Source organism: Bufo gargarizans, chromosome 2 (genome assembly GCF_014858855.1).
Source record: "Bufo gargarizans isolate SCDJY-AF-19 chromosome 2, ASM1485885v1, whole genome shotgun sequence".
Classification (NCBI taxonomy): Eukaryota; Metazoa; Chordata; class Amphibia; order Anura; family Bufonidae; genus Bufo; species Bufo gargarizans.
Window position 1 is genome coordinate 524140818 of NC_058081.1, and position 17993 is coordinate 524158810.

The 17993-nt window shown below is 41.1% G+C and overlaps 1 protein-coding gene across 17 annotated transcripts in view; it reads right to left on the reverse strand.

The window, feature by feature from the left end:
• Positions 1-480: 480 nt before the first annotated feature.
• The window catches only part of PPFIBP1 (PPFIA binding protein 1), a 116246-nt gene continuing 98733 nt past the window's right edge, over positions 481-17993 (reverse strand). For 10 of the 17 annotated variants that reach the window (XM_044281435.1, XM_044281433.1, XM_044281432.1 and 7 more), the window contains 13 exons: positions 17431-17605; positions 16230-16262; positions 13945-14086; positions 13671-13802; positions 10165-10315; positions 9823-9934; positions 9084-9172; positions 8712-8834; positions 8453-8578; positions 5955-6143; positions 5494-5673; positions 2763-2828; positions 481-2469 (listed from right to left, as the gene is read on the reverse strand). In XM_044281435.1, the coding sequence (XP_044137370.1) occupies positions 2383-2469; positions 2763-2828; positions 5494-5673; positions 5955-6143; positions 8453-8578; positions 8712-8834; positions 9084-9172; positions 9823-9934; positions 10165-10315; positions 13671-13802; positions 13945-14086; positions 16230-16262; positions 17431-17605 (1605 nt within the window). In that variant the 3' untranslated portion in view covers positions 481-2382. The remainder of the gene's footprint in view (positions 2470-2762; positions 2829-5493; positions 5674-5954; positions 6144-8452; positions 8579-8711; positions 8835-9083; positions 9173-9822; positions 9935-10164; positions 10316-13670; positions 13803-13944; positions 14087-16229; positions 16263-17430; positions 17606-17993) is intronic. The other 7 variants (XM_044281439.1, XM_044281438.1, XM_044281426.1 and 4 more) reach the window with 3 other exon arrangements.

Here is a 17993-nt window from a genome sequence, read left to right on the forward strand (position 1 = left end):
GAAAAAAATTTTTTAGGGCTTTTTGGGACATTTCAAAAACGAATAAAAGTTTAGTTATTTTTTAATGTTTTCTTGGACAACCCCTGAAAGAGGCCGAATTAAAAAGTGGGGGGGGGGAGTGATCATCCAACCCTGCTCTCCCTCCTACTGACCTGAATTTAGTAAAATGCCCCAATTCTAGGCCGTGGTTATATTAGTGTTGAATTGGGGGGAAGTTTGCATGATTAGGGCGGAGCTTAGTCCGACCATGTACCTAAATATTTCTGGCACTGCGTTTTTCATATCAATTTAAGCTTGAGAAAGGAACAAATTGCATCAAGCCGGAACACAGTACAGAAGAGGACAATTACGGTAACTGAAAAGCAAATTTAGGGCCCATTCACATGACCATTTGGTGTGCTGTCCCTTTAAGTCACGTGACATCGTGAAACCAATTACAGGATGCGTAACCTGCTGCTCGCACACAGTGAAGTGAACGCCTTTTAGTTAAACATAAGCTTTTATTAGATCACATACATAGAATGACAAGGTAACATCTGCGCTGTGGTCTGGTACATATACAGTCACTTTATAGTGTAATAATAATCTCTGGGGGCCACGCCTCGATCCACAAGCCAGGACCACCGCCCCCGAACATCTGCGCCATTGGCCTTTAACACGATCATCTCATAAATAAACATAAAAAAACAAGAAGCATAAATATCAGCAGAAGATACAGCCGCCCCGGCAGAAACCTACACACGTGGCTGGTGGGTGTTACACAAAAAAGAACTTCCCCTTTAAATAAAAAATAAAAAAAAACAGGCAAAGTTGCCCCCTGCTGGCAAGTTATTAAAACATTCTATTTTGTTTCTTTTGGTCACATCCATTTCTGGATGGACAAACAACTTTGTGCCCAGGTTCAAAACAGCCGAGTGACAATATGGTGGTCAGTACTATCTCCTGGGGCGCTGTGACCCAGCTTTTTCAGAATCCTGAATGGTAAATCCATCTAATGCAACTTCACAGGAGATGGGCAGGAGTCTTGGAAAGTTGGACGACAACTTGGTGGCCATACTGGTTGACACCCAGCTTTCCTAGAAACAGATATAACAAATGAAACAACTGAACACTTTTTTTGGGGGGTGGGATGCTTCTTAGAATTATTTTTCTTCCCCAGTTTGACAATACTGACAGTAACCGGAACCACCTGTAGGCACAGCCTGCCCTCTCCAGAACCCACCTGGCATGTAAACTGGAAATACTGGTATAGAAAACTATAGCTATGGTTTTTACATTTTTTTTCTGTTTTAAAAATTCTTTTTTTATTATATTTATTTTTTATAAAAAGTAACAATGAGATAAATCATGAATATCAAAATAATCCAACAGTGGGGTGGAGCATTCAAATCTTCAGTGTTGTCCCGCCGACTATGATCACCTCTTTCCTGTTTTCTCCCTTAAAACCAAGGAGCATGTTGCAGCTCAGTGCCATAATAGAGCGGCACTGCAATACCGTCCCGTGAACAGGAGTGGCACTGTTCCTTAGTAGAAAAGCCAGACCCTTCTTTTCTGATATTTTGTTCCTCATCTCCTTGTGGCTGTGTTAAGTCTGCAATACCAGGCACAGCCACATGCCAAGAGTGGTGCTGTTTTTGGAAAACTTTACTAAACCCCTATAATGATGGCTCCACCACAAGACCTACTATAGCACTTCATGTTTAATTTTGCTTTTTTTGTTGTACTACCCTCTGTATCCAGTAGAGGCCGTTGTTGCACAAATGATGGTCACCAGACCAATATGAAGGAGAATGGGGGAGATATTAGAGTCTATACTTTAACGTGTTTCAGAGTTCCATCTTGGGCCAAGAACTTTGGAAGTCCAAATGGCGTTAAGGTTCTGAAAATGTATGAAATTATGAATTGGTGCTAGAAAAGTCAAGTGGCCCAAAAGTAAATGTTTTACTAAAAAGAATTTAAGACTTCACCATAGCTTCACTGAAAAGGTAGACATCTTGTTGTGGAGCCATTGAGTAGGAAAATATAATAATTACAAACAGTTTAAAGTGTCCACGTGCTGACGGCGGCCACGTTGGCACCGGAAGCAATTCCTCCCTTACTCCATACACTCAATTTAACATAATGAACCTCCTGCCCCAGTCAAGTTAATGGTTCCTACATAAATGGGAAGCATCCAACATGGCAGCCTTCATTGCGTTGATACACGTTCCGAAAAATCAACAAATGACTGGCGGTTACTTTTATTGTCACTTTAAAAGGCACGTTCTCTCCTCCCTTCCAGAACACTGAGTGTAGAAACAGTGATGCAAAAAAATGTATATATTTATAGAATATTTTTTTTAAACACGACATAAAAATATTAAAGATGGCGGCCTGTCCGCGTCACACATTGGAGTCTTCATCTGTAATACTGGCACTGGGGGATCTGGTCGTGTGATCTTTGAACATGTCGTCTTCTTTCAGCATGTGCTGTGCGGGAAGACAAAATGGTAAGGATGGCATGCCTTGAAAAGTCTTTTGATGCAAAAGGGGTATAAACCATGGTATATATTTGATGTTGAAAGAATGTCATCTCCCACAATGCAATGCACTCATTATTAGGGATGGGTCTGACAACAGAGTGCTGAAAAACTAAGTTGCAGCTAGCAGAATTAAGAATCCAGCTCTGGATGTGAGTGGGTTATATGATATAATGTACCGTAAGTTATAAGCCAAGAGAAGTAAAGGCAAAATCCCTAAAAGTTTCCTTCATATTCACTTACTGTTAGGTTGTTGATGCCCTCAGAAAAGGCCCCAATCTGCCTCACGGTTCCTTCTGAATCTTCCATCTTAGATGAAAAAAAGACAACAGGCAACGGGCATCAAATGACAGCTGGTTGTATCCTTACCCACAGGGGCTGTATAAGGGTAGGGCTACCCGCTGACCCTGGTGTGCAACTGCATCTGTCACGCCTAAGTATCTCAGTGTAGCAGGACAGCCATAGAAACGAATGGGGCCGCAGTGCGACTTGCATGTTTGCTGCGACCGCGACACCAGAATTGCTAAATTCTGCAGGATTCTGGGGTCGCAGCAAACATGCGAGTCATGCTGTGACCCCATTCATTTCTATGGTTGCTCTGCTAAATTCAGATACTTAGGCGCGACAGCTATCGCATAACCAAGATCGGCGTGTAGCTCTATTATACAGTAGTTCGATTTTTGTGCATTAGAAGCAGTATTATGTAGTTATACTCTTGTACATAGAAGTCAGTATTACACTAGTTATATTCTTGTACATAGGGACAGTATTATAGTAGTTATATTCTTGTACATAGGAGGCAGTATTATAGTAGTTATATTCTTGTACATAGGAGCAGTATTATAGTAGTTATACTCTTGTACATAGGAGCAGTATTATGTAGTTATACTCTTGTACATAGAAGTCAGTATTACACTAGTTATATTCTTGTACATAAGGACAGTATTATAGCAGTTATATTCTTGTACATAGGAGCAGTATTATAGTAGTTATATTCTTGTACATAGGGTCAGTATTATAGTAGTTATATTCTTGTACATAGGGACAGTATTATAGTAGTTATATTCTTGTACATAGGAGGCAGTATTATAGTATTTATAGTCTTGTACATAGGAGGCAGTATTATAGTAGTTATATTCTTGTACATAGGGTCAGTATTATAGTAGTTATATTCTTGTACATAGGAGGTAGTATTATAGTATTTATAGTCTTGTACATAGGAGGCAGTATTATAGTAGTTATATTCTTGTACATAGGGTCAGTATTATAGTAGCTATATTCTTGGATATAGGGCAGTATTGTAGTAGTTATAGTCTTGTACATAGGAGGCAGTATTATAGTAGTTATATTCTTGTACATAGGAGGCAGTATTATAGTAGTTATATTCTTGTACATAGGAGGCAGCATTATAGTAGTTATATTCTTGTACATAGGGTCAGTATTATAGTAGTTATATTCTTGTATATAGTAGTAGTATTGTAGTAGTTATATTCTTGTACATAGGGGACACTATTATAGTAGTTATATTCTTGTACATAGGAGGCAGTATTATAGTAGTTATATTCTTGTACATAGGAGGCAGTATTATAGTAGTTATATTCTTGTACATAGGAGGCAGTATTATAGTAGTTATATTCTTGTACATAGGAGGCAGTATTATAGTAGTTATATTCTTGTACATAGGAGGCAGTATTATAGTAGTTATATTCTTGTACATAGGAGGCAGTATTATAGTAGTTATATTCTTGTACATAGGAGGCAGTATTATAGTAGTTATATTCTTGTACACAGGGTCAGTATTATAGTAGTTATATTCTTGTACATAGGGTCAGTATTATAGTAGCTATATTCTTTTATATAGGGGCAGTATTGTAGTAGTTATATTCTTGTACATAGGAGGCAGTATTATAGTAGTTATATTCTTGTACATAGGAGGCAGTATTATAGTAGTTATATTCTTGTACATAGGAGGCAGTATTATAGTAGTTATATTCTTGTACATAGGAGGCAGTATTATAGTAGTTATATTCTTGTACACAGGGTCAGTATTATAGTAGTTATATTCTTGTACATAGGGTCAGTATTATAGTAGCTATATTCTTTTATATAGGGGCAGTATTGTAGTAGTTATATTCTTGTACATAGGCGGCAGTATTATAGTAGTTATATTCTTGTACATAGGAGCAGTATTATAGTAGTTATATTCTTGTACATAGGGTCAGTATTATAGTAGTTATATTCTTGTACATAGGGACAGTATTATAGTAGTTATATTCTTGTACATAGGAGGCAGTATTATAGTATTTATAGTCTTGTACATAGGAGGCAGTATTATAGTAGTTATATTCTTGTACATAGGGTCAGTATTATAGTAGCTATATTCTTGGATATAGGGCAGTATTGTAGTAGTTATAGTCTTGTACATAGGAGACAGTATTATAGTAGTTATATTCTTGTACATAGGGTCAGTATTATAGTAGTTATATTCTTGTATATAGTAGTAGTATTGTAGTAGTTATATTCTTGTACATAGGAGGCAGTATTATAGTATTTATAGTCTTGTACATAGGGTCAGTATTATAGTAGTTATATTCTTGTACATAGGAGGCAGTATTATAGTAGTTATATTCTTGTACATAGGAGGCAGTATTATAGTAGTTATATTCTTGTACATAGGAGGCAGTATTATAGTAGTTATATTCTTGTACATAGGAGGCAGTATTATAGTAGTTATATTCTTGTACATGGGGGAAACTATTATAGTAGTTATATTCTTGTACATTAGGGCAGTATGCCAGTTATTACTCTGTACATGGGGACAGCGTTACAATAGTTCTTCTACATAAGTATAAGTATATTCTTGTACATAGGGGACAGTATTAAAGGAGTGATATTCCTCTGCATAGGGTGTCATATTATAGAAATATATTATAAAGTTATATTCTTGTTCATAGGGCACAGTATGGTGATATACCTGTTCTAGTCTATCTAGGTCCTCATCATCTAACATCCTGAGGTCCAGGCCGGCTCGGAAGGGCTTGATGATACTGTTTGCAGATGAATGTCCAAGCTCCATAGGACACACATACTCTTCATTCTCTTCTTGCTTCTTCTTACGTAAGGTTCCAAAATTGGTAAACGCCAATTTCCTTGGCTATGAAAAAACATAAAAAGAAAAGAAAGTTTAGCAGCAGGTTGTGGTTCATTAAAGTGAGGTGGTGACTGTGCTGCTGTGAATTTCCACAAAAGTGGAATTGTGGCAGAACTGGAAAAATGGTAAATATGTCAGAATGTCCATAGGACATGCAGTAAATCTGAGAGCTGAATACTAGTTTCCTATAAATATTCTTGACCAATGCATTATACACATAGTAAACCATACAGCCCTGCACACTGGTGGTGATTTCATGCTCAGTTGTGTTGAGTACTCCTCACCTTGACCTTGGCCGTTGCAGTCAGCAGCATATATTCCGGAGAGGACAGTGCCTCCTGCTTCTGTTGCTGTGCTTGTTGACCAACCAGTAGATTGAAATGAGTGGCCAAGTGCCGCCGTAGGAGAGTCTTGTTTGGTGGGATATTCAGGAGCTGAGCCAAGGTCTCCACATTAAACCGAGGCTCGAGGACCTGGATTAAAAAATAAAATCTTTGAATTATTTGAAGTTTATTTTTTGTGAGAGAAGATGATTGTAAGACGTCTCCTCTGACTTGCTTTATGGGGTGATGCACTTTGAGCAACCTCTAATGGGGTCCATAGTTGCGATAGCAAGGGGTCCCAATTAGGATTTCCCAAAGTAGGGAAATCTAGGAGGTGCTTGCATCAGTTCATTACACAGATAGGCCACAAAGTGGGTGTCATGCCACTGGCCAGCAGGGGCAACAATGAGATTAAAAGTCTTGCAGGCAGAGAGCCAAAAGGAAACCAGTAATAGATATCATTCAGTTAGGCTAGTTTAACACTTGCGCTTGAGATCCGGCCAGCTGTTCTGGCAGGGAACAGCTGGCTGGCGCTACGGTTTTCTTCCGGCCAATTCTCGGCATATTTGGCGTGTTACAGTAGGATCTTCACTGGTCCCCATTATAGTTAATGGGCCAGACATACAGGTCCTTCTAAAAAAATTAGCATATTGTGATAAAGTTCATTATTTTCTGTAATGTACTGATAAACATTAGACTTTCATATATTTTTGATTCATTACACACCAACTGAAGTAGTTCAAGCCTTTTATTGTTTTAATATTGATGATTTTGGCATACAGCTCATGAAAACTCAAAATTCCCATCTAAAAAAATTAGCATATCATGAAAAGGTTTTCTAAACGAGCTATTAACCTAATCATCTGAATCAACTAATTAACTCTAAACACCTGCAAAAGATTCCTGAGGCTTTTAAAAACTCCCAGCCTGGTTCATTACTCAAAACCGCAATCATGGGTAAGACTGCCGACCTGACTGCTGTCCAGAAGGCCATCATTGACACCCTCAAGCAAGAGGGTAAGACACAGAAAGAAATTTCTGAACGAATAGGCTGTTCCCAGAGTGCTGTATCAAGGCACCTCAGTGGGAAGTCTGTGGGAAGGAAAAAGTGTGGCAGAAAACGCTGCACAACGAGAAGAGGTGACCGGACCCTGAGGAAGATTGTGGAGAAGGACCGATTCCCAGACCTTAGGGGACCTGCGGAAGCAGTGGACTGAGTCTGGAGTAGAAACATCCAGAGCCACCGTGTACAGGCGTGTGCGGGAAATGGGCTACAGGTGCCGCATTCCCCAGGTACAAGCCACTTTTGAACCAGAAACAGCAGCAGAAGCGCCTGACCTGGGCTAAAGAGAAGCAGCACTGGACTGTTGCATGTCATTCGGAAATCAAGGTGCCAGAGTCTGGAGGAAGACTGGGGAGAGGGAAATGCCAAAATGCCTGAAGTCCAGTGTCAAGTACCCACAGTCAGTGATGGTCTGGGGTGCCATGTCAGCTGCTGGTGTTGGTCCACTGTGTTTTATCAAGGGCAGGGTCAATGCAGCTAGCTATCAGGAGATTTTGGAGCACTTCATGCTTCCATCTGCTGAAAAGCTTTATGGAGATGAAGATTTCATTTTTCAGCACGACCTGGCACCTGCTCACAGTGCCAAAACCACTGGTAAATGGTTTACTGACCATGGTATTACTGTGCTCAATTGGCCTGCCAACTCTCCTGACCTGAACCCCATAGAGAATCTGTGGGATATTGGGAAGAGAAAGTTGAGAGACGCAAGACCCAACACTCTGGATGAGCTTAAGGCCGCTATCGAAGCCTCCTGGGCCTCCATAACACCTCAGCAGTGCCACAGGCTGATTGCCTCCATGCCACGCCGCATTGAAGCAGTCATTTCTGCAAAAGGATTCCCGACCAAGTATTGAGTGCATAACTGAACATAATTATTTGAAGGTTGACTTTTTTTGTATTAAAAACACTTTTCTTTTATTGGTCGGATGAAATATGCTAATTTTTTTAGATAGGAATTTGGGGTTTTCATGAGCTGTATGCCAAAATCATCAATATTAAAACAATAAAAGGCTTGAACTACTTCAGTTGGTGTGTAATGAATCTAAAATATATGAAAGTCTAATGTGTATCAGTACATTACAGAAAATAATGAACTTTATCACAATTTGCAAATTTTTTTAGAAGGACCTGTAGACATAAAAACTTCCAGCGATGCCGGAATGCAGAGAGATCCAGCCACTTGTTCCCTGCCAGAACAGCCGTCCAGATCTCAAGCGCTAGTGTGAAACTAGCCCAAGTAAAGCCCTACAGCCTGAGAGCTAACTGAAAAGCAGGAGAAATGTGACTGCTGCTTTGGATGTGATTGCAGTATAAGGCATAATACACAAGTAATGCAAAATATTTGATAAATTTAACAGATTTAACTGAACTGATGGGAAAATGCCCTTCGGCTTACCATAAGACCGCCATGAACGCCACTTCCCCTTAAGTTAGGGGCATATTCTGCAAGGTCAACTGATCGCAGCCACTCCATCACCCGATGATTTGTCCACTGAGCCACTTCGGAGGGGGTAACATTACCCTATATGAAAGGAATTTAAAAATGAGGAAGGTGCAAAAATATTCAAGCCCTATTTTTGGTTTTTATTAATTAATTAATTTTTTCAATCTTGGATATTGTGAAAATTTTAGGACGACCAGCGGGATCACTTTACCTCTTCAGAGGGTCTCCTGCGCAGACAGTTGGGCTCAAAACTGTTGATTCGCAAGACCTGAATGGCTCGTTTTATACTGAGATGGTGCAGGACACTGACAACCTTCAGGGACAGCAAATCATCCTTAAAAAAAACACATATATGAAGACAAGGTAAATTTCAAAATTTAAAAGGGACCCACAAAGTCAACTGGTTACCCACCATAATAAAAATTAGTTTACTGGGCTGGGATTATAGTGTTTACTGGGATTAACACTTGGACAATCACACCAAGTGGCCAAATCTTACCAGGGAGGACATAAAGTGCATTAAACCTTAAAGAACAAGGTTTATTTTCTGTAAAGGACAATTCCACTCCGTCAGATAACTCACCACTGTCATATAATGGAGCATCCGACCGTCAATCTTTGCTTCATCAAACTGAGTCTTGTACTGAGGAAGGCCAATATCATCCAACCATCCTATAGAAACAGGCAGGAAAGGCAAAAAAACATTATATATATATATATATATATATATATATATTACATAAAGACAGGGCAAGATCTGTAAACACATCTGCTGAAATATTCTGTGCTGCTGGGAAACCCTGGCACTGTGTCCGCCCACTTGTTTCCACCCCCTTCCTCACATCATCAGACCGTCTGTCACCTGCATCCTACCCTCACTATCATCACAAAAAAGGGGTATACTTATTTTCAAAGTTATCCCCTATCTATGGATAACTATTAGATCGGAGGGGGTCCAAACAGTAGGAGACAGCAGAGTATAGTGCTCAGCTATTTCCGGAACGCGCATAGAAATGAATGGAGTGGCAGTGTGCATGGGGGACTCTAGGGGAAAGGGGGTACCTGTTCTCATGATCGGTGGGGTTCACAGCAGTAGGACCCAGGCCAATCTGATAATGATCCCCTTTCCTGTGGACATGTTAACTTTTAACAACCTGAATACACTTTTAAAGGACAGGTCACTACCTCTGGAAATATTCTGTGCTGCTGGGAGATCCTTCCTCAAAGCAAAACAGTTGTGCCCTCTCCTGAAATACTCTGTGCTGCTTTAACATTCACAGTACAACATGTTTTCTATCAAACGCACACTGAAGGAGACTTACTTGTGACCCACTTGTAATCCAGCTTGCCATAACTACTATCATCTTCAGAGCCCAACGACTGCAGTGCCAGCTGGAGCTTCTTGCGGTGTAGCGGGTGTTTGATGCCCAGTTCCTACATGGGAAAACAGTAGATCATTAGCCCTGGGCAATAATGACACATGGCACTCTACGTTGGACAATAGATTTGTCTATAGGATGCACTGACCCAATCGATTTGTATGCCCCCCCCCACCCCGAATGACCGGACTCGATACAATAAGGGCCAGCTTTACGAAGACAGAAAATGCTACAGACCAGAACAGCCTGTGAAACATTTTATATGGTTACATTGCCTCTCCTCACCTTCTCCAGGTCTTGCTGCGACGCGTGGAGCAATGTCTGCCCGGACACGATCCACTGCTTGCAGCTGTTCACGTAGCTGCCCAGACCCTGGTCCCTCAGCCAGTTACACACCTGCTCCTTCGTCCACTTGGCAAATGGTGTGTCCAGGTCACTGTGAGGAAGAGCTCATGCATTCAGTCTAGATCACCTATACATAGTATCTTGCACAATGAAGTATCTAATTCAATTAAAATCTGAAACACACTGCTGGCACTTAACTTTTTAGGAAGTTGAATATTTTTGCCAACATTATTGGATAGATATTAGCCATATTAGACGCTGGCCACAGAAGTCAAGATTTATTGTCCATTTCTGCACTGGCACCTTCTGCCATTCATATCATATAGTGCACCAGGTCCATTTCTCCACAGTCCTTCCAGCACCTTCCCTTCCTTATCCCAATTATTTTTGAACTTGGAAGTGTGTGCAACAAGGAGAGGTAACCTGTTCTATTGCAAATGGATGTTTCTATGACTGCTCCTGTACATAAAAGCTACACGCACCAAATTAGTGGTGGCGTTTTAAAGAGGCACAGCCTGGGGCAGCTAAAATTGGGTTATTGATGGAGATGTCTTCGGACTTGTGCATTAGGTTTATATTTTACTGGCAGCGGAGTAAGAATATATTCAGATGAGATGTTTTTAACTGCACAGTCAAAATTGCTGCAGTTTTGTGATGTGGTTATTTGCAATGCATTTTTTTCCAGGTTAAAACTGTAACATGAATATATTTCACTTGTATAAATTGCATGGCCTGGCTCAGCATGCGAGAGGACGCTGAAGCTCGCTCTCCCGGACGGGACTCCTGTTAATCCTCCGGCATCCATTCAACATAAAGGCACAAAAGTCTCCAAAGTCTCCTAACACTCACCAGAGGTCGGGCAGGGCAGGCATTACCATCATGACCTGGCAGAGTAAGGAGAGGGAAAGGAAGGAGAGCGTGCCTGCAGGGCACACGAAACAAGATGGTGCGGGAGCGAGCGCAGCGGAGGTAGCAGCGTGACTAGAACAGTTCGCAAGAGTGGCTCCCACAGATGCCCGACCAGTTCCTGATGATCCACAAAGGGGGGACACCGGGCAGTGGGTGTGCTCCCCATTTAATACATGTACAAGTAGCCCAGAGAATACAGGGGGCTGCTGGAGAGGCCACAGTAAATAGAAGGCGAAAGCAGTGTAGAGCTTCCACATAAACAGCAGAGCCTACCCTCACTGATGTGTTTAAAGATGTCTCTAATTGTAGCACAGCGCTTGTTTCCCTCAATACTCAAATGAGGAGCCTACAAGAAAATATGTCCTTTATCAGGCATGATCTAAGGAAGGTCTCAGAGAATTAAAGAAGTAGAAGATCGGGTCAGCTGCTTGGAAGATAAAGTATCCTCAAAGACCTAGGAAAAGTCGCCCATGATGTCTCCTATCTGCTAAACAAGGCAGATAAAATTTCAGGATGCAATGCCCTTACTCCTCTTTGGAGCAATCATAATCTACCAGAGCTAAGAAGATTAGATGGTTTTGGTATTTGGGAGGGCAGGGGTATATACTGGATGTCCCAATTAGATGTTAATGGGACACTCAAAAGCTTTGAACAACTGAAGGAGGAGTTTAACCTCACTAATACTTATTTTTACCAGTACCTACAACTACATCACGCCTTGGCAGTGCAGGGGAAAGTAACTGATCTTACCATACAGGCTTCTGTGATAGCAGGGCAGATTAGAAAGGGGGAAGGGGAGACTAGGGGAGTGATCTCTGTCTTCTATAAACTACTGGTCTCATTCTATAAGGAGTGCTTTCCACTAGCACTCAGGGAAAAGTGGTCTTGAGATATAAGTCCCTTAACCGATTCACAATGGTCGGAGGTGCTATCTAGGGGTCCATTGTTCCAATTGTGTGAGACACACAGACTCTCACAGTTGTATCTGATACATATGGTATACACAACACCCATGCTCCTCCATAGGTTGGGTATACGTGATACATCTGAGTGCCCTAAATGTGATCTCCCATATGTTTTGGGAATGTGCTGTCTTAGGCCCTTTCTGGAAAGCAATACTGGATATTATTTTTGAAGTATATAAAATTAGACTTCCAGCTGAACCATTGACGTGTATAATGGGCCTATTACAAGATGATTCCACACAGGGTTTTAGTATTGGTATAAGTAGATTACTATATCAGGCTAGAAAACTAAAAGCCAAATACTGGATAAGCACCAATGTACCAACTAAAGAGGAGATTATTGCACGTATGAATATGATAATTGGGCTAGAGAGAGGAATATACCGGTACTATAAAAAAGGAGCCATTAAAAAGTTTGAGTCTATATGGGGACCATGGCAGATGGCGCCGGGATTGCCCTCCGGGCACCTTCTCTCATAATGATTAAAAGGAGATAATTTAGCTTTGTTGGAATGTAGGACACACCGGTGATAAGAAATATAGCATTACAAACCGGGAAGAGAGAGAGATAAGGTCAATACGGTATAGTGCGGTTCAGGGTAGCGAGAGGGGGCAGGGGTTATACAGTCTTATGTATTTAGTCCTTAACTAATGTTGTGCCCAATCAGGGCATATATATATATTTACATATGTAAATCTATGTTATCTATGGTTATATACAAAAAACTGAGAAAATCAATAAAAATGATTTGATCTAAAAAAATAATAATAAATTGCATGGCCAATAACCACATTACACAAATCACAGTGAAACCAAGTGCGTTTCTTACCTCATGGTCAAAATCATTTTGTGTACCTAATGTATACCCTCAAGTCAATAGGGAGCTATAACTGAACGAAAAGGGGGATGGGGTGAGCACTAAACGTGCCTTGGGCAGCATAAACTCTACATACAGCCCTGAGTTGTGAAACAGAAAAATAAAAAAATAGAAACAAATCCTCCTGCCCTATAAGATAGGCAGGCTTGATTTTTCATGCTCTCTAACTGGCATTAATTTCTAGCAAATACCGATATCCACCTCAGTACATACGAGTCATTCAAAATATATCAAACTAAGTCCAGCAAAAAGTAAGACCCTTAAAAATACACTTTAATTCTTCCAATTAAAAAAATTTGATGAATTAAAAGTGTGATTTTAAGGGTCTTACTTTTTGCTGGAATTACTCTTTAACTGGCACTTTGATGGTTCTTCTGATGGGTGCAATTGTGCTCACTAGTTAAACAACACAGCACTGTACAGATATAATTTTGGTTACATAATTCTGGAAAGATTATAAAAAAAATCTCTTTTTAATACTTAAAAGGGATAGTCCATGGTTAGAAAACCATGGCTGCTTTCTTTAAGGTACAACACCACACCTTTCCACATATTTAATTAAGTATTGCAGCTCAACTCTACTGCTGGGAAAGAAACCAGCCATCTTTTTCTAAATATAGACAACATAAGAATATGGCTATTCCTAGGAATAGGTTCAGTGAAAATGATAAAACATGGTTTAAATGATACAAACCTGTGAACCTGACCCAGATCCCGAGACCAGCCCAGCCTTGGCCCAGCGGTGGATCTAGTTCCACCCCTCTTAAACTCTTCTTCAGGAAGTTCTTCTTCTTGGTTCAAGGTGGTAGACTGACTCCTCTTTAGCCTGGAAGAAGAAAAATGATAGCAAATCACATTCTGACTCAATAAAAGTTCCATGGTCCTACCACTGGCATGGGTAAAAGGGCACAGGGCAACCATTGGCAAGCTAGGAGAATGTTGTCCTTGCTGAATGAACGCGTTCTCACCTTCCGAATAATTTCTTAATTCCACGCGGCTTCTTCTTAGAGTCAGGAGAAGATGGCGAGCTGTGAGTGCTCCCTGCGTCCGGGGAGCGAGAAGAGGAAATCGCTAGGTCCAGATGGTCTGTTAAACCCTTTTCAGTCTCTGCTGTAAGATTTTACCCATGTGATTAGTTTGCACTCATGTAATACTACACTTGGACACTGCAATAATTCGGCACCTGACCAAAGGGAATCAGTAGGAAATCATCCATGGTCTGAATTGAATCACACTGTGACCTCTGGCAACTTTAACATCAAACAGTTGAAACAGTGTAACTTTGTGCAGCTTACTGATACTGAGAGTGGTCCATGTAATCTGATTATCTATTATTGTGTTTAAGGAGCAAGAAGTCATCATCCAAAATTAGGATGCTAGAGAATAGCACATGTGCCCCTGTACTTTAAAGGACCCTCATACTCAGCAAACCTGAAACGAGTCACACAACATACTTGAAACTGCCTTGAGAGAGTAGGGATCATAATTTCATAATTTTTAATCTCCTACTTGGCAGTTTAGCTAAAAACACATTGTTTTGTAATCTTCTGTTCAGCAACCTGGTAATTCTTTGGTTTGGGATCAGTACTTGTGTGAGATGTTGTGTCTACACAACACTTGAATGTAGTCTGATGAAGGGAAAAGCAGCAAACCAAATATCATATAGTACATGGCAGAATTTAGCTCATTATAAGATCTTAGCTAAGCTGTTAGGGTGGATCTGTCAACACAGTGCTGACAGATTCAAAGCAGCATCCAACAGAATTGTGAATGCAGCTCTGGATGTAGGAGGGGCATGAAGCAGGATGATCAGCAAGCCAAAACATAAGTATCTACAATGCTACTCTACATTATATACAGACTGAAATGTAAAGTGTTCAAACCCCTGCCTATAATAATGATATAAAAAAAAAAAGGATAAATTTACACACAAAACAAGACAGTGTGAATGAGTTAATCTAAGTTGTCACTACTGACAGCTTCTTTCACCCTTCGTCAATATTAATGGATACTAGTTCTGATATTAAAGTGGTTGCACCACTAGCTGCTGGGGCCCACCGACCATGAGAACAGCGCCATCTCCAGTACTCCCATAGAGAATGGAGTAGCAGTGCACATGCATGATCCGTCGCTCCATCCGAACGAGGAATGGGACTACCATTCTCATGATTGGTCGGGGTCCCAGCAGTCAGACCCCCAGCAATTAGCTAGTTATCCCCTATGCTGTGGATAGGAGATAACTTAAAGGGGTTCTGCAGTTTGTTTAAACTGATGATCTATCCTCTGGATAGATCATCAGTATCTGATTGGCGGGGGTCCGACACCCGGGACCCCCGCCGATCAGCTATTTGATAAGTGAACAGAGCTTAGCCGCGTCCAGGCCAGTTGATACTGGTCGTGACGTCACTGGGCCAGAGGTAAACAGTGAGAAGGCCGCTGCCTTCTGAAAGAGCTGATTGGCGGGGGTCCCGAGTGTCGGACTCCAGCCGATTAGATGCTGATGATCTATCCAGAGGATAGATCATCAGTTTAAACAAACTGCAGAACCCCTTTAAAGACATGGCACAACCCCTTTAAAGGGGCCACTAAAACTAAAGTCTTCATTCACAGTGTAGAAGCGTTATAAGAGGAGCGGCTAACAGTCACACATATAGACTGATATAATATATGTCTCTGAAGGTTCTCAGCACTGGAGATATGTGACATAGAAGTGATCATATGGGGCAGGGAGGTTACTGTGCTCCAATCCATCTCTCTAAAATGGCTGATAAGAGTGAAAAGAGCAAACATAGAGAAAATATACTTCAAGTTTAGTCTACCTTTACCATAAATTAGTCTCTAAAGAGTTAATTACACATTAATGTATCAATATATATTAAATACACACAATATATAAAAAATTATAGTGATGATAATCTTTAAACTAAATTTCTGATAGAGAGAACTGATTTTTTATTTATTTTTTCAAATTTGCAATTTGTCACTGTGAACACAAGATGGTGCCAAATTAGCTCAGCAGCTACAGGTTTGGGAATACCAGAGGTTATTCACTACCAAACGTTATATTAGCTGGAGGCTGCAAAACACACATTAGGGGGAATATTTGGGGAGGGCACAAGGGTGAGTTATTACATTTTATGTATGGGTTATCCTATATTGTTTAGCTAGGCGGAATAACGTGATTGTTAGAGGATGATGAGAAGACAGCACGCGGGTGGCAGGGATCTGGGTTGGACATGCAGTTTTACTATACCTAAAGTGGGGGCGCTCGCACTTCGACTGCGATCTTCAGGTTCCCATTAAATGCAGAAAATCAAAACGTAGCCCAAGAATAGAGAAGTTGCAGAAAGACATTTAATAAACTGGAAAAAGAACAGCAGGGGGAGCAAGAGACACAGAAAATACAGAGAACCCCGAAAATAGGAGGAGACAATTCATTAAATATACGGTGTAAACCATCCGTGACGGCCTTTGCATCTGTATGGAGAAAATGGACAAGAAGATGGCCACATGAGAGGCAGCAGGGATTGCTGCATAGTGCACTCTCTCACTTACCAACAGATCTGACATGCTGGATCCCAAAAGAGGGTAAGTGATTACATGTGAGCCTCTGTCCATCATAGGTAAGTGCAGTGGAATATGCTAGCGCTACAGGTTTACCACACTTAAAGGGAGTCTAAAAATTCATAATGATACCTTTCACTTAGTGATCCGTTGCTTTATTGTGGAGGAAAAGTACATTTAATCCATATGTAAATGAGCAGTTCAGTGCACCGAAGAGGAGCCCTAGCCATCCTGTGCACCCGTTCTTCTCCTACTTTCTCTGCCAGGCCCTCCCTCTCCTCTTTGATTGACAGGACCAAGTTCCTGCATAATCATACCAGCTGGCCCTGTCAATCAGGTAGGAGGAGGGGCTGCTAAAAGAAGTAGGAGGGGCAAAGGTGCCCAGAGTGGCTTGGACCCGCCCTCGCTGAACTTAACTGCTCATTTGCACTTTGATTACAAGCACCTTTTTTCTACAATGCAGAATCACCAAGTACAGGGTATCATCACATTCAGCTGGGCTGGCCCTACAAGGCACTGGTGCCTCGTGTAACAGTGAATTTCATGGTGACAGATTCCCTTTAAGGCTAGAAAGCAGCCTACTGCAGGAGAATCCTGTCCGCAATGCTCAAGTCTACAATAGAGCTCAGGCAATCTAGCCCCACACCCACTCTAGGGCTACCAAAAGAAGGAAAGGACTACAGATTACATTCATCTCTAGCATTAGTCCCCCTTTAAGAAAGGTCCAGCAGATGAATAGATATTCCCTGCTACACTGATAAGTAGTATCTATTGAGGAAGTGCTATTTATGCACATCTAATAATTATGATGGGACTTGGAGAGGGTAATTTGTGGGCATTCCCACCACCTGGGTGACCATTAGGACTGGTTAAACATGGAATCTTCCTACCTAGATTTGGGGTGCTTGCAGTCTTCTTGTTTGGGCTCTTTAGCTTGAAGAACCCTCGGCCAAACGATGATCTGGTTTTGCGGGTTCCAAAAGGCTCCTCTTCACCAGTTACTCCATGTGCAGGGGGTCTAGGCGGCAGAGTCTCAAACTTTGCAGAGTCAGGGAATGCCGGTTTCTATATTGGGAAAAACAAAACTTTATTAAAGAAGCACTCAGAATCCCCCCCCCCCGTTTGTAAACTGCATGAGGTAGAAGGTAAACCACACAATCATTTTACTGGCTGCTTTACTGCCGAATTATAAGCTCCATTCAGGCCTGCTGTTACATGCCGACCCGCACATTGACTACTCAAATTCTACTCTGTCTAATCCGGAAGTCAAGACTCTCAGTAAATCACACCTGGAGCTGGCAGCAGTTTCGCATGGTCTGAACTGCTGACACCCTTGTGAGAAGTACAAAAATTAGCAAAATGGACTTCATTAAACAAGACGGAACAATTTTCTATGACAGATTTCACTGAATATAATAAGCATAATCGGGCAGATTTACTATTGAAAGTGTGC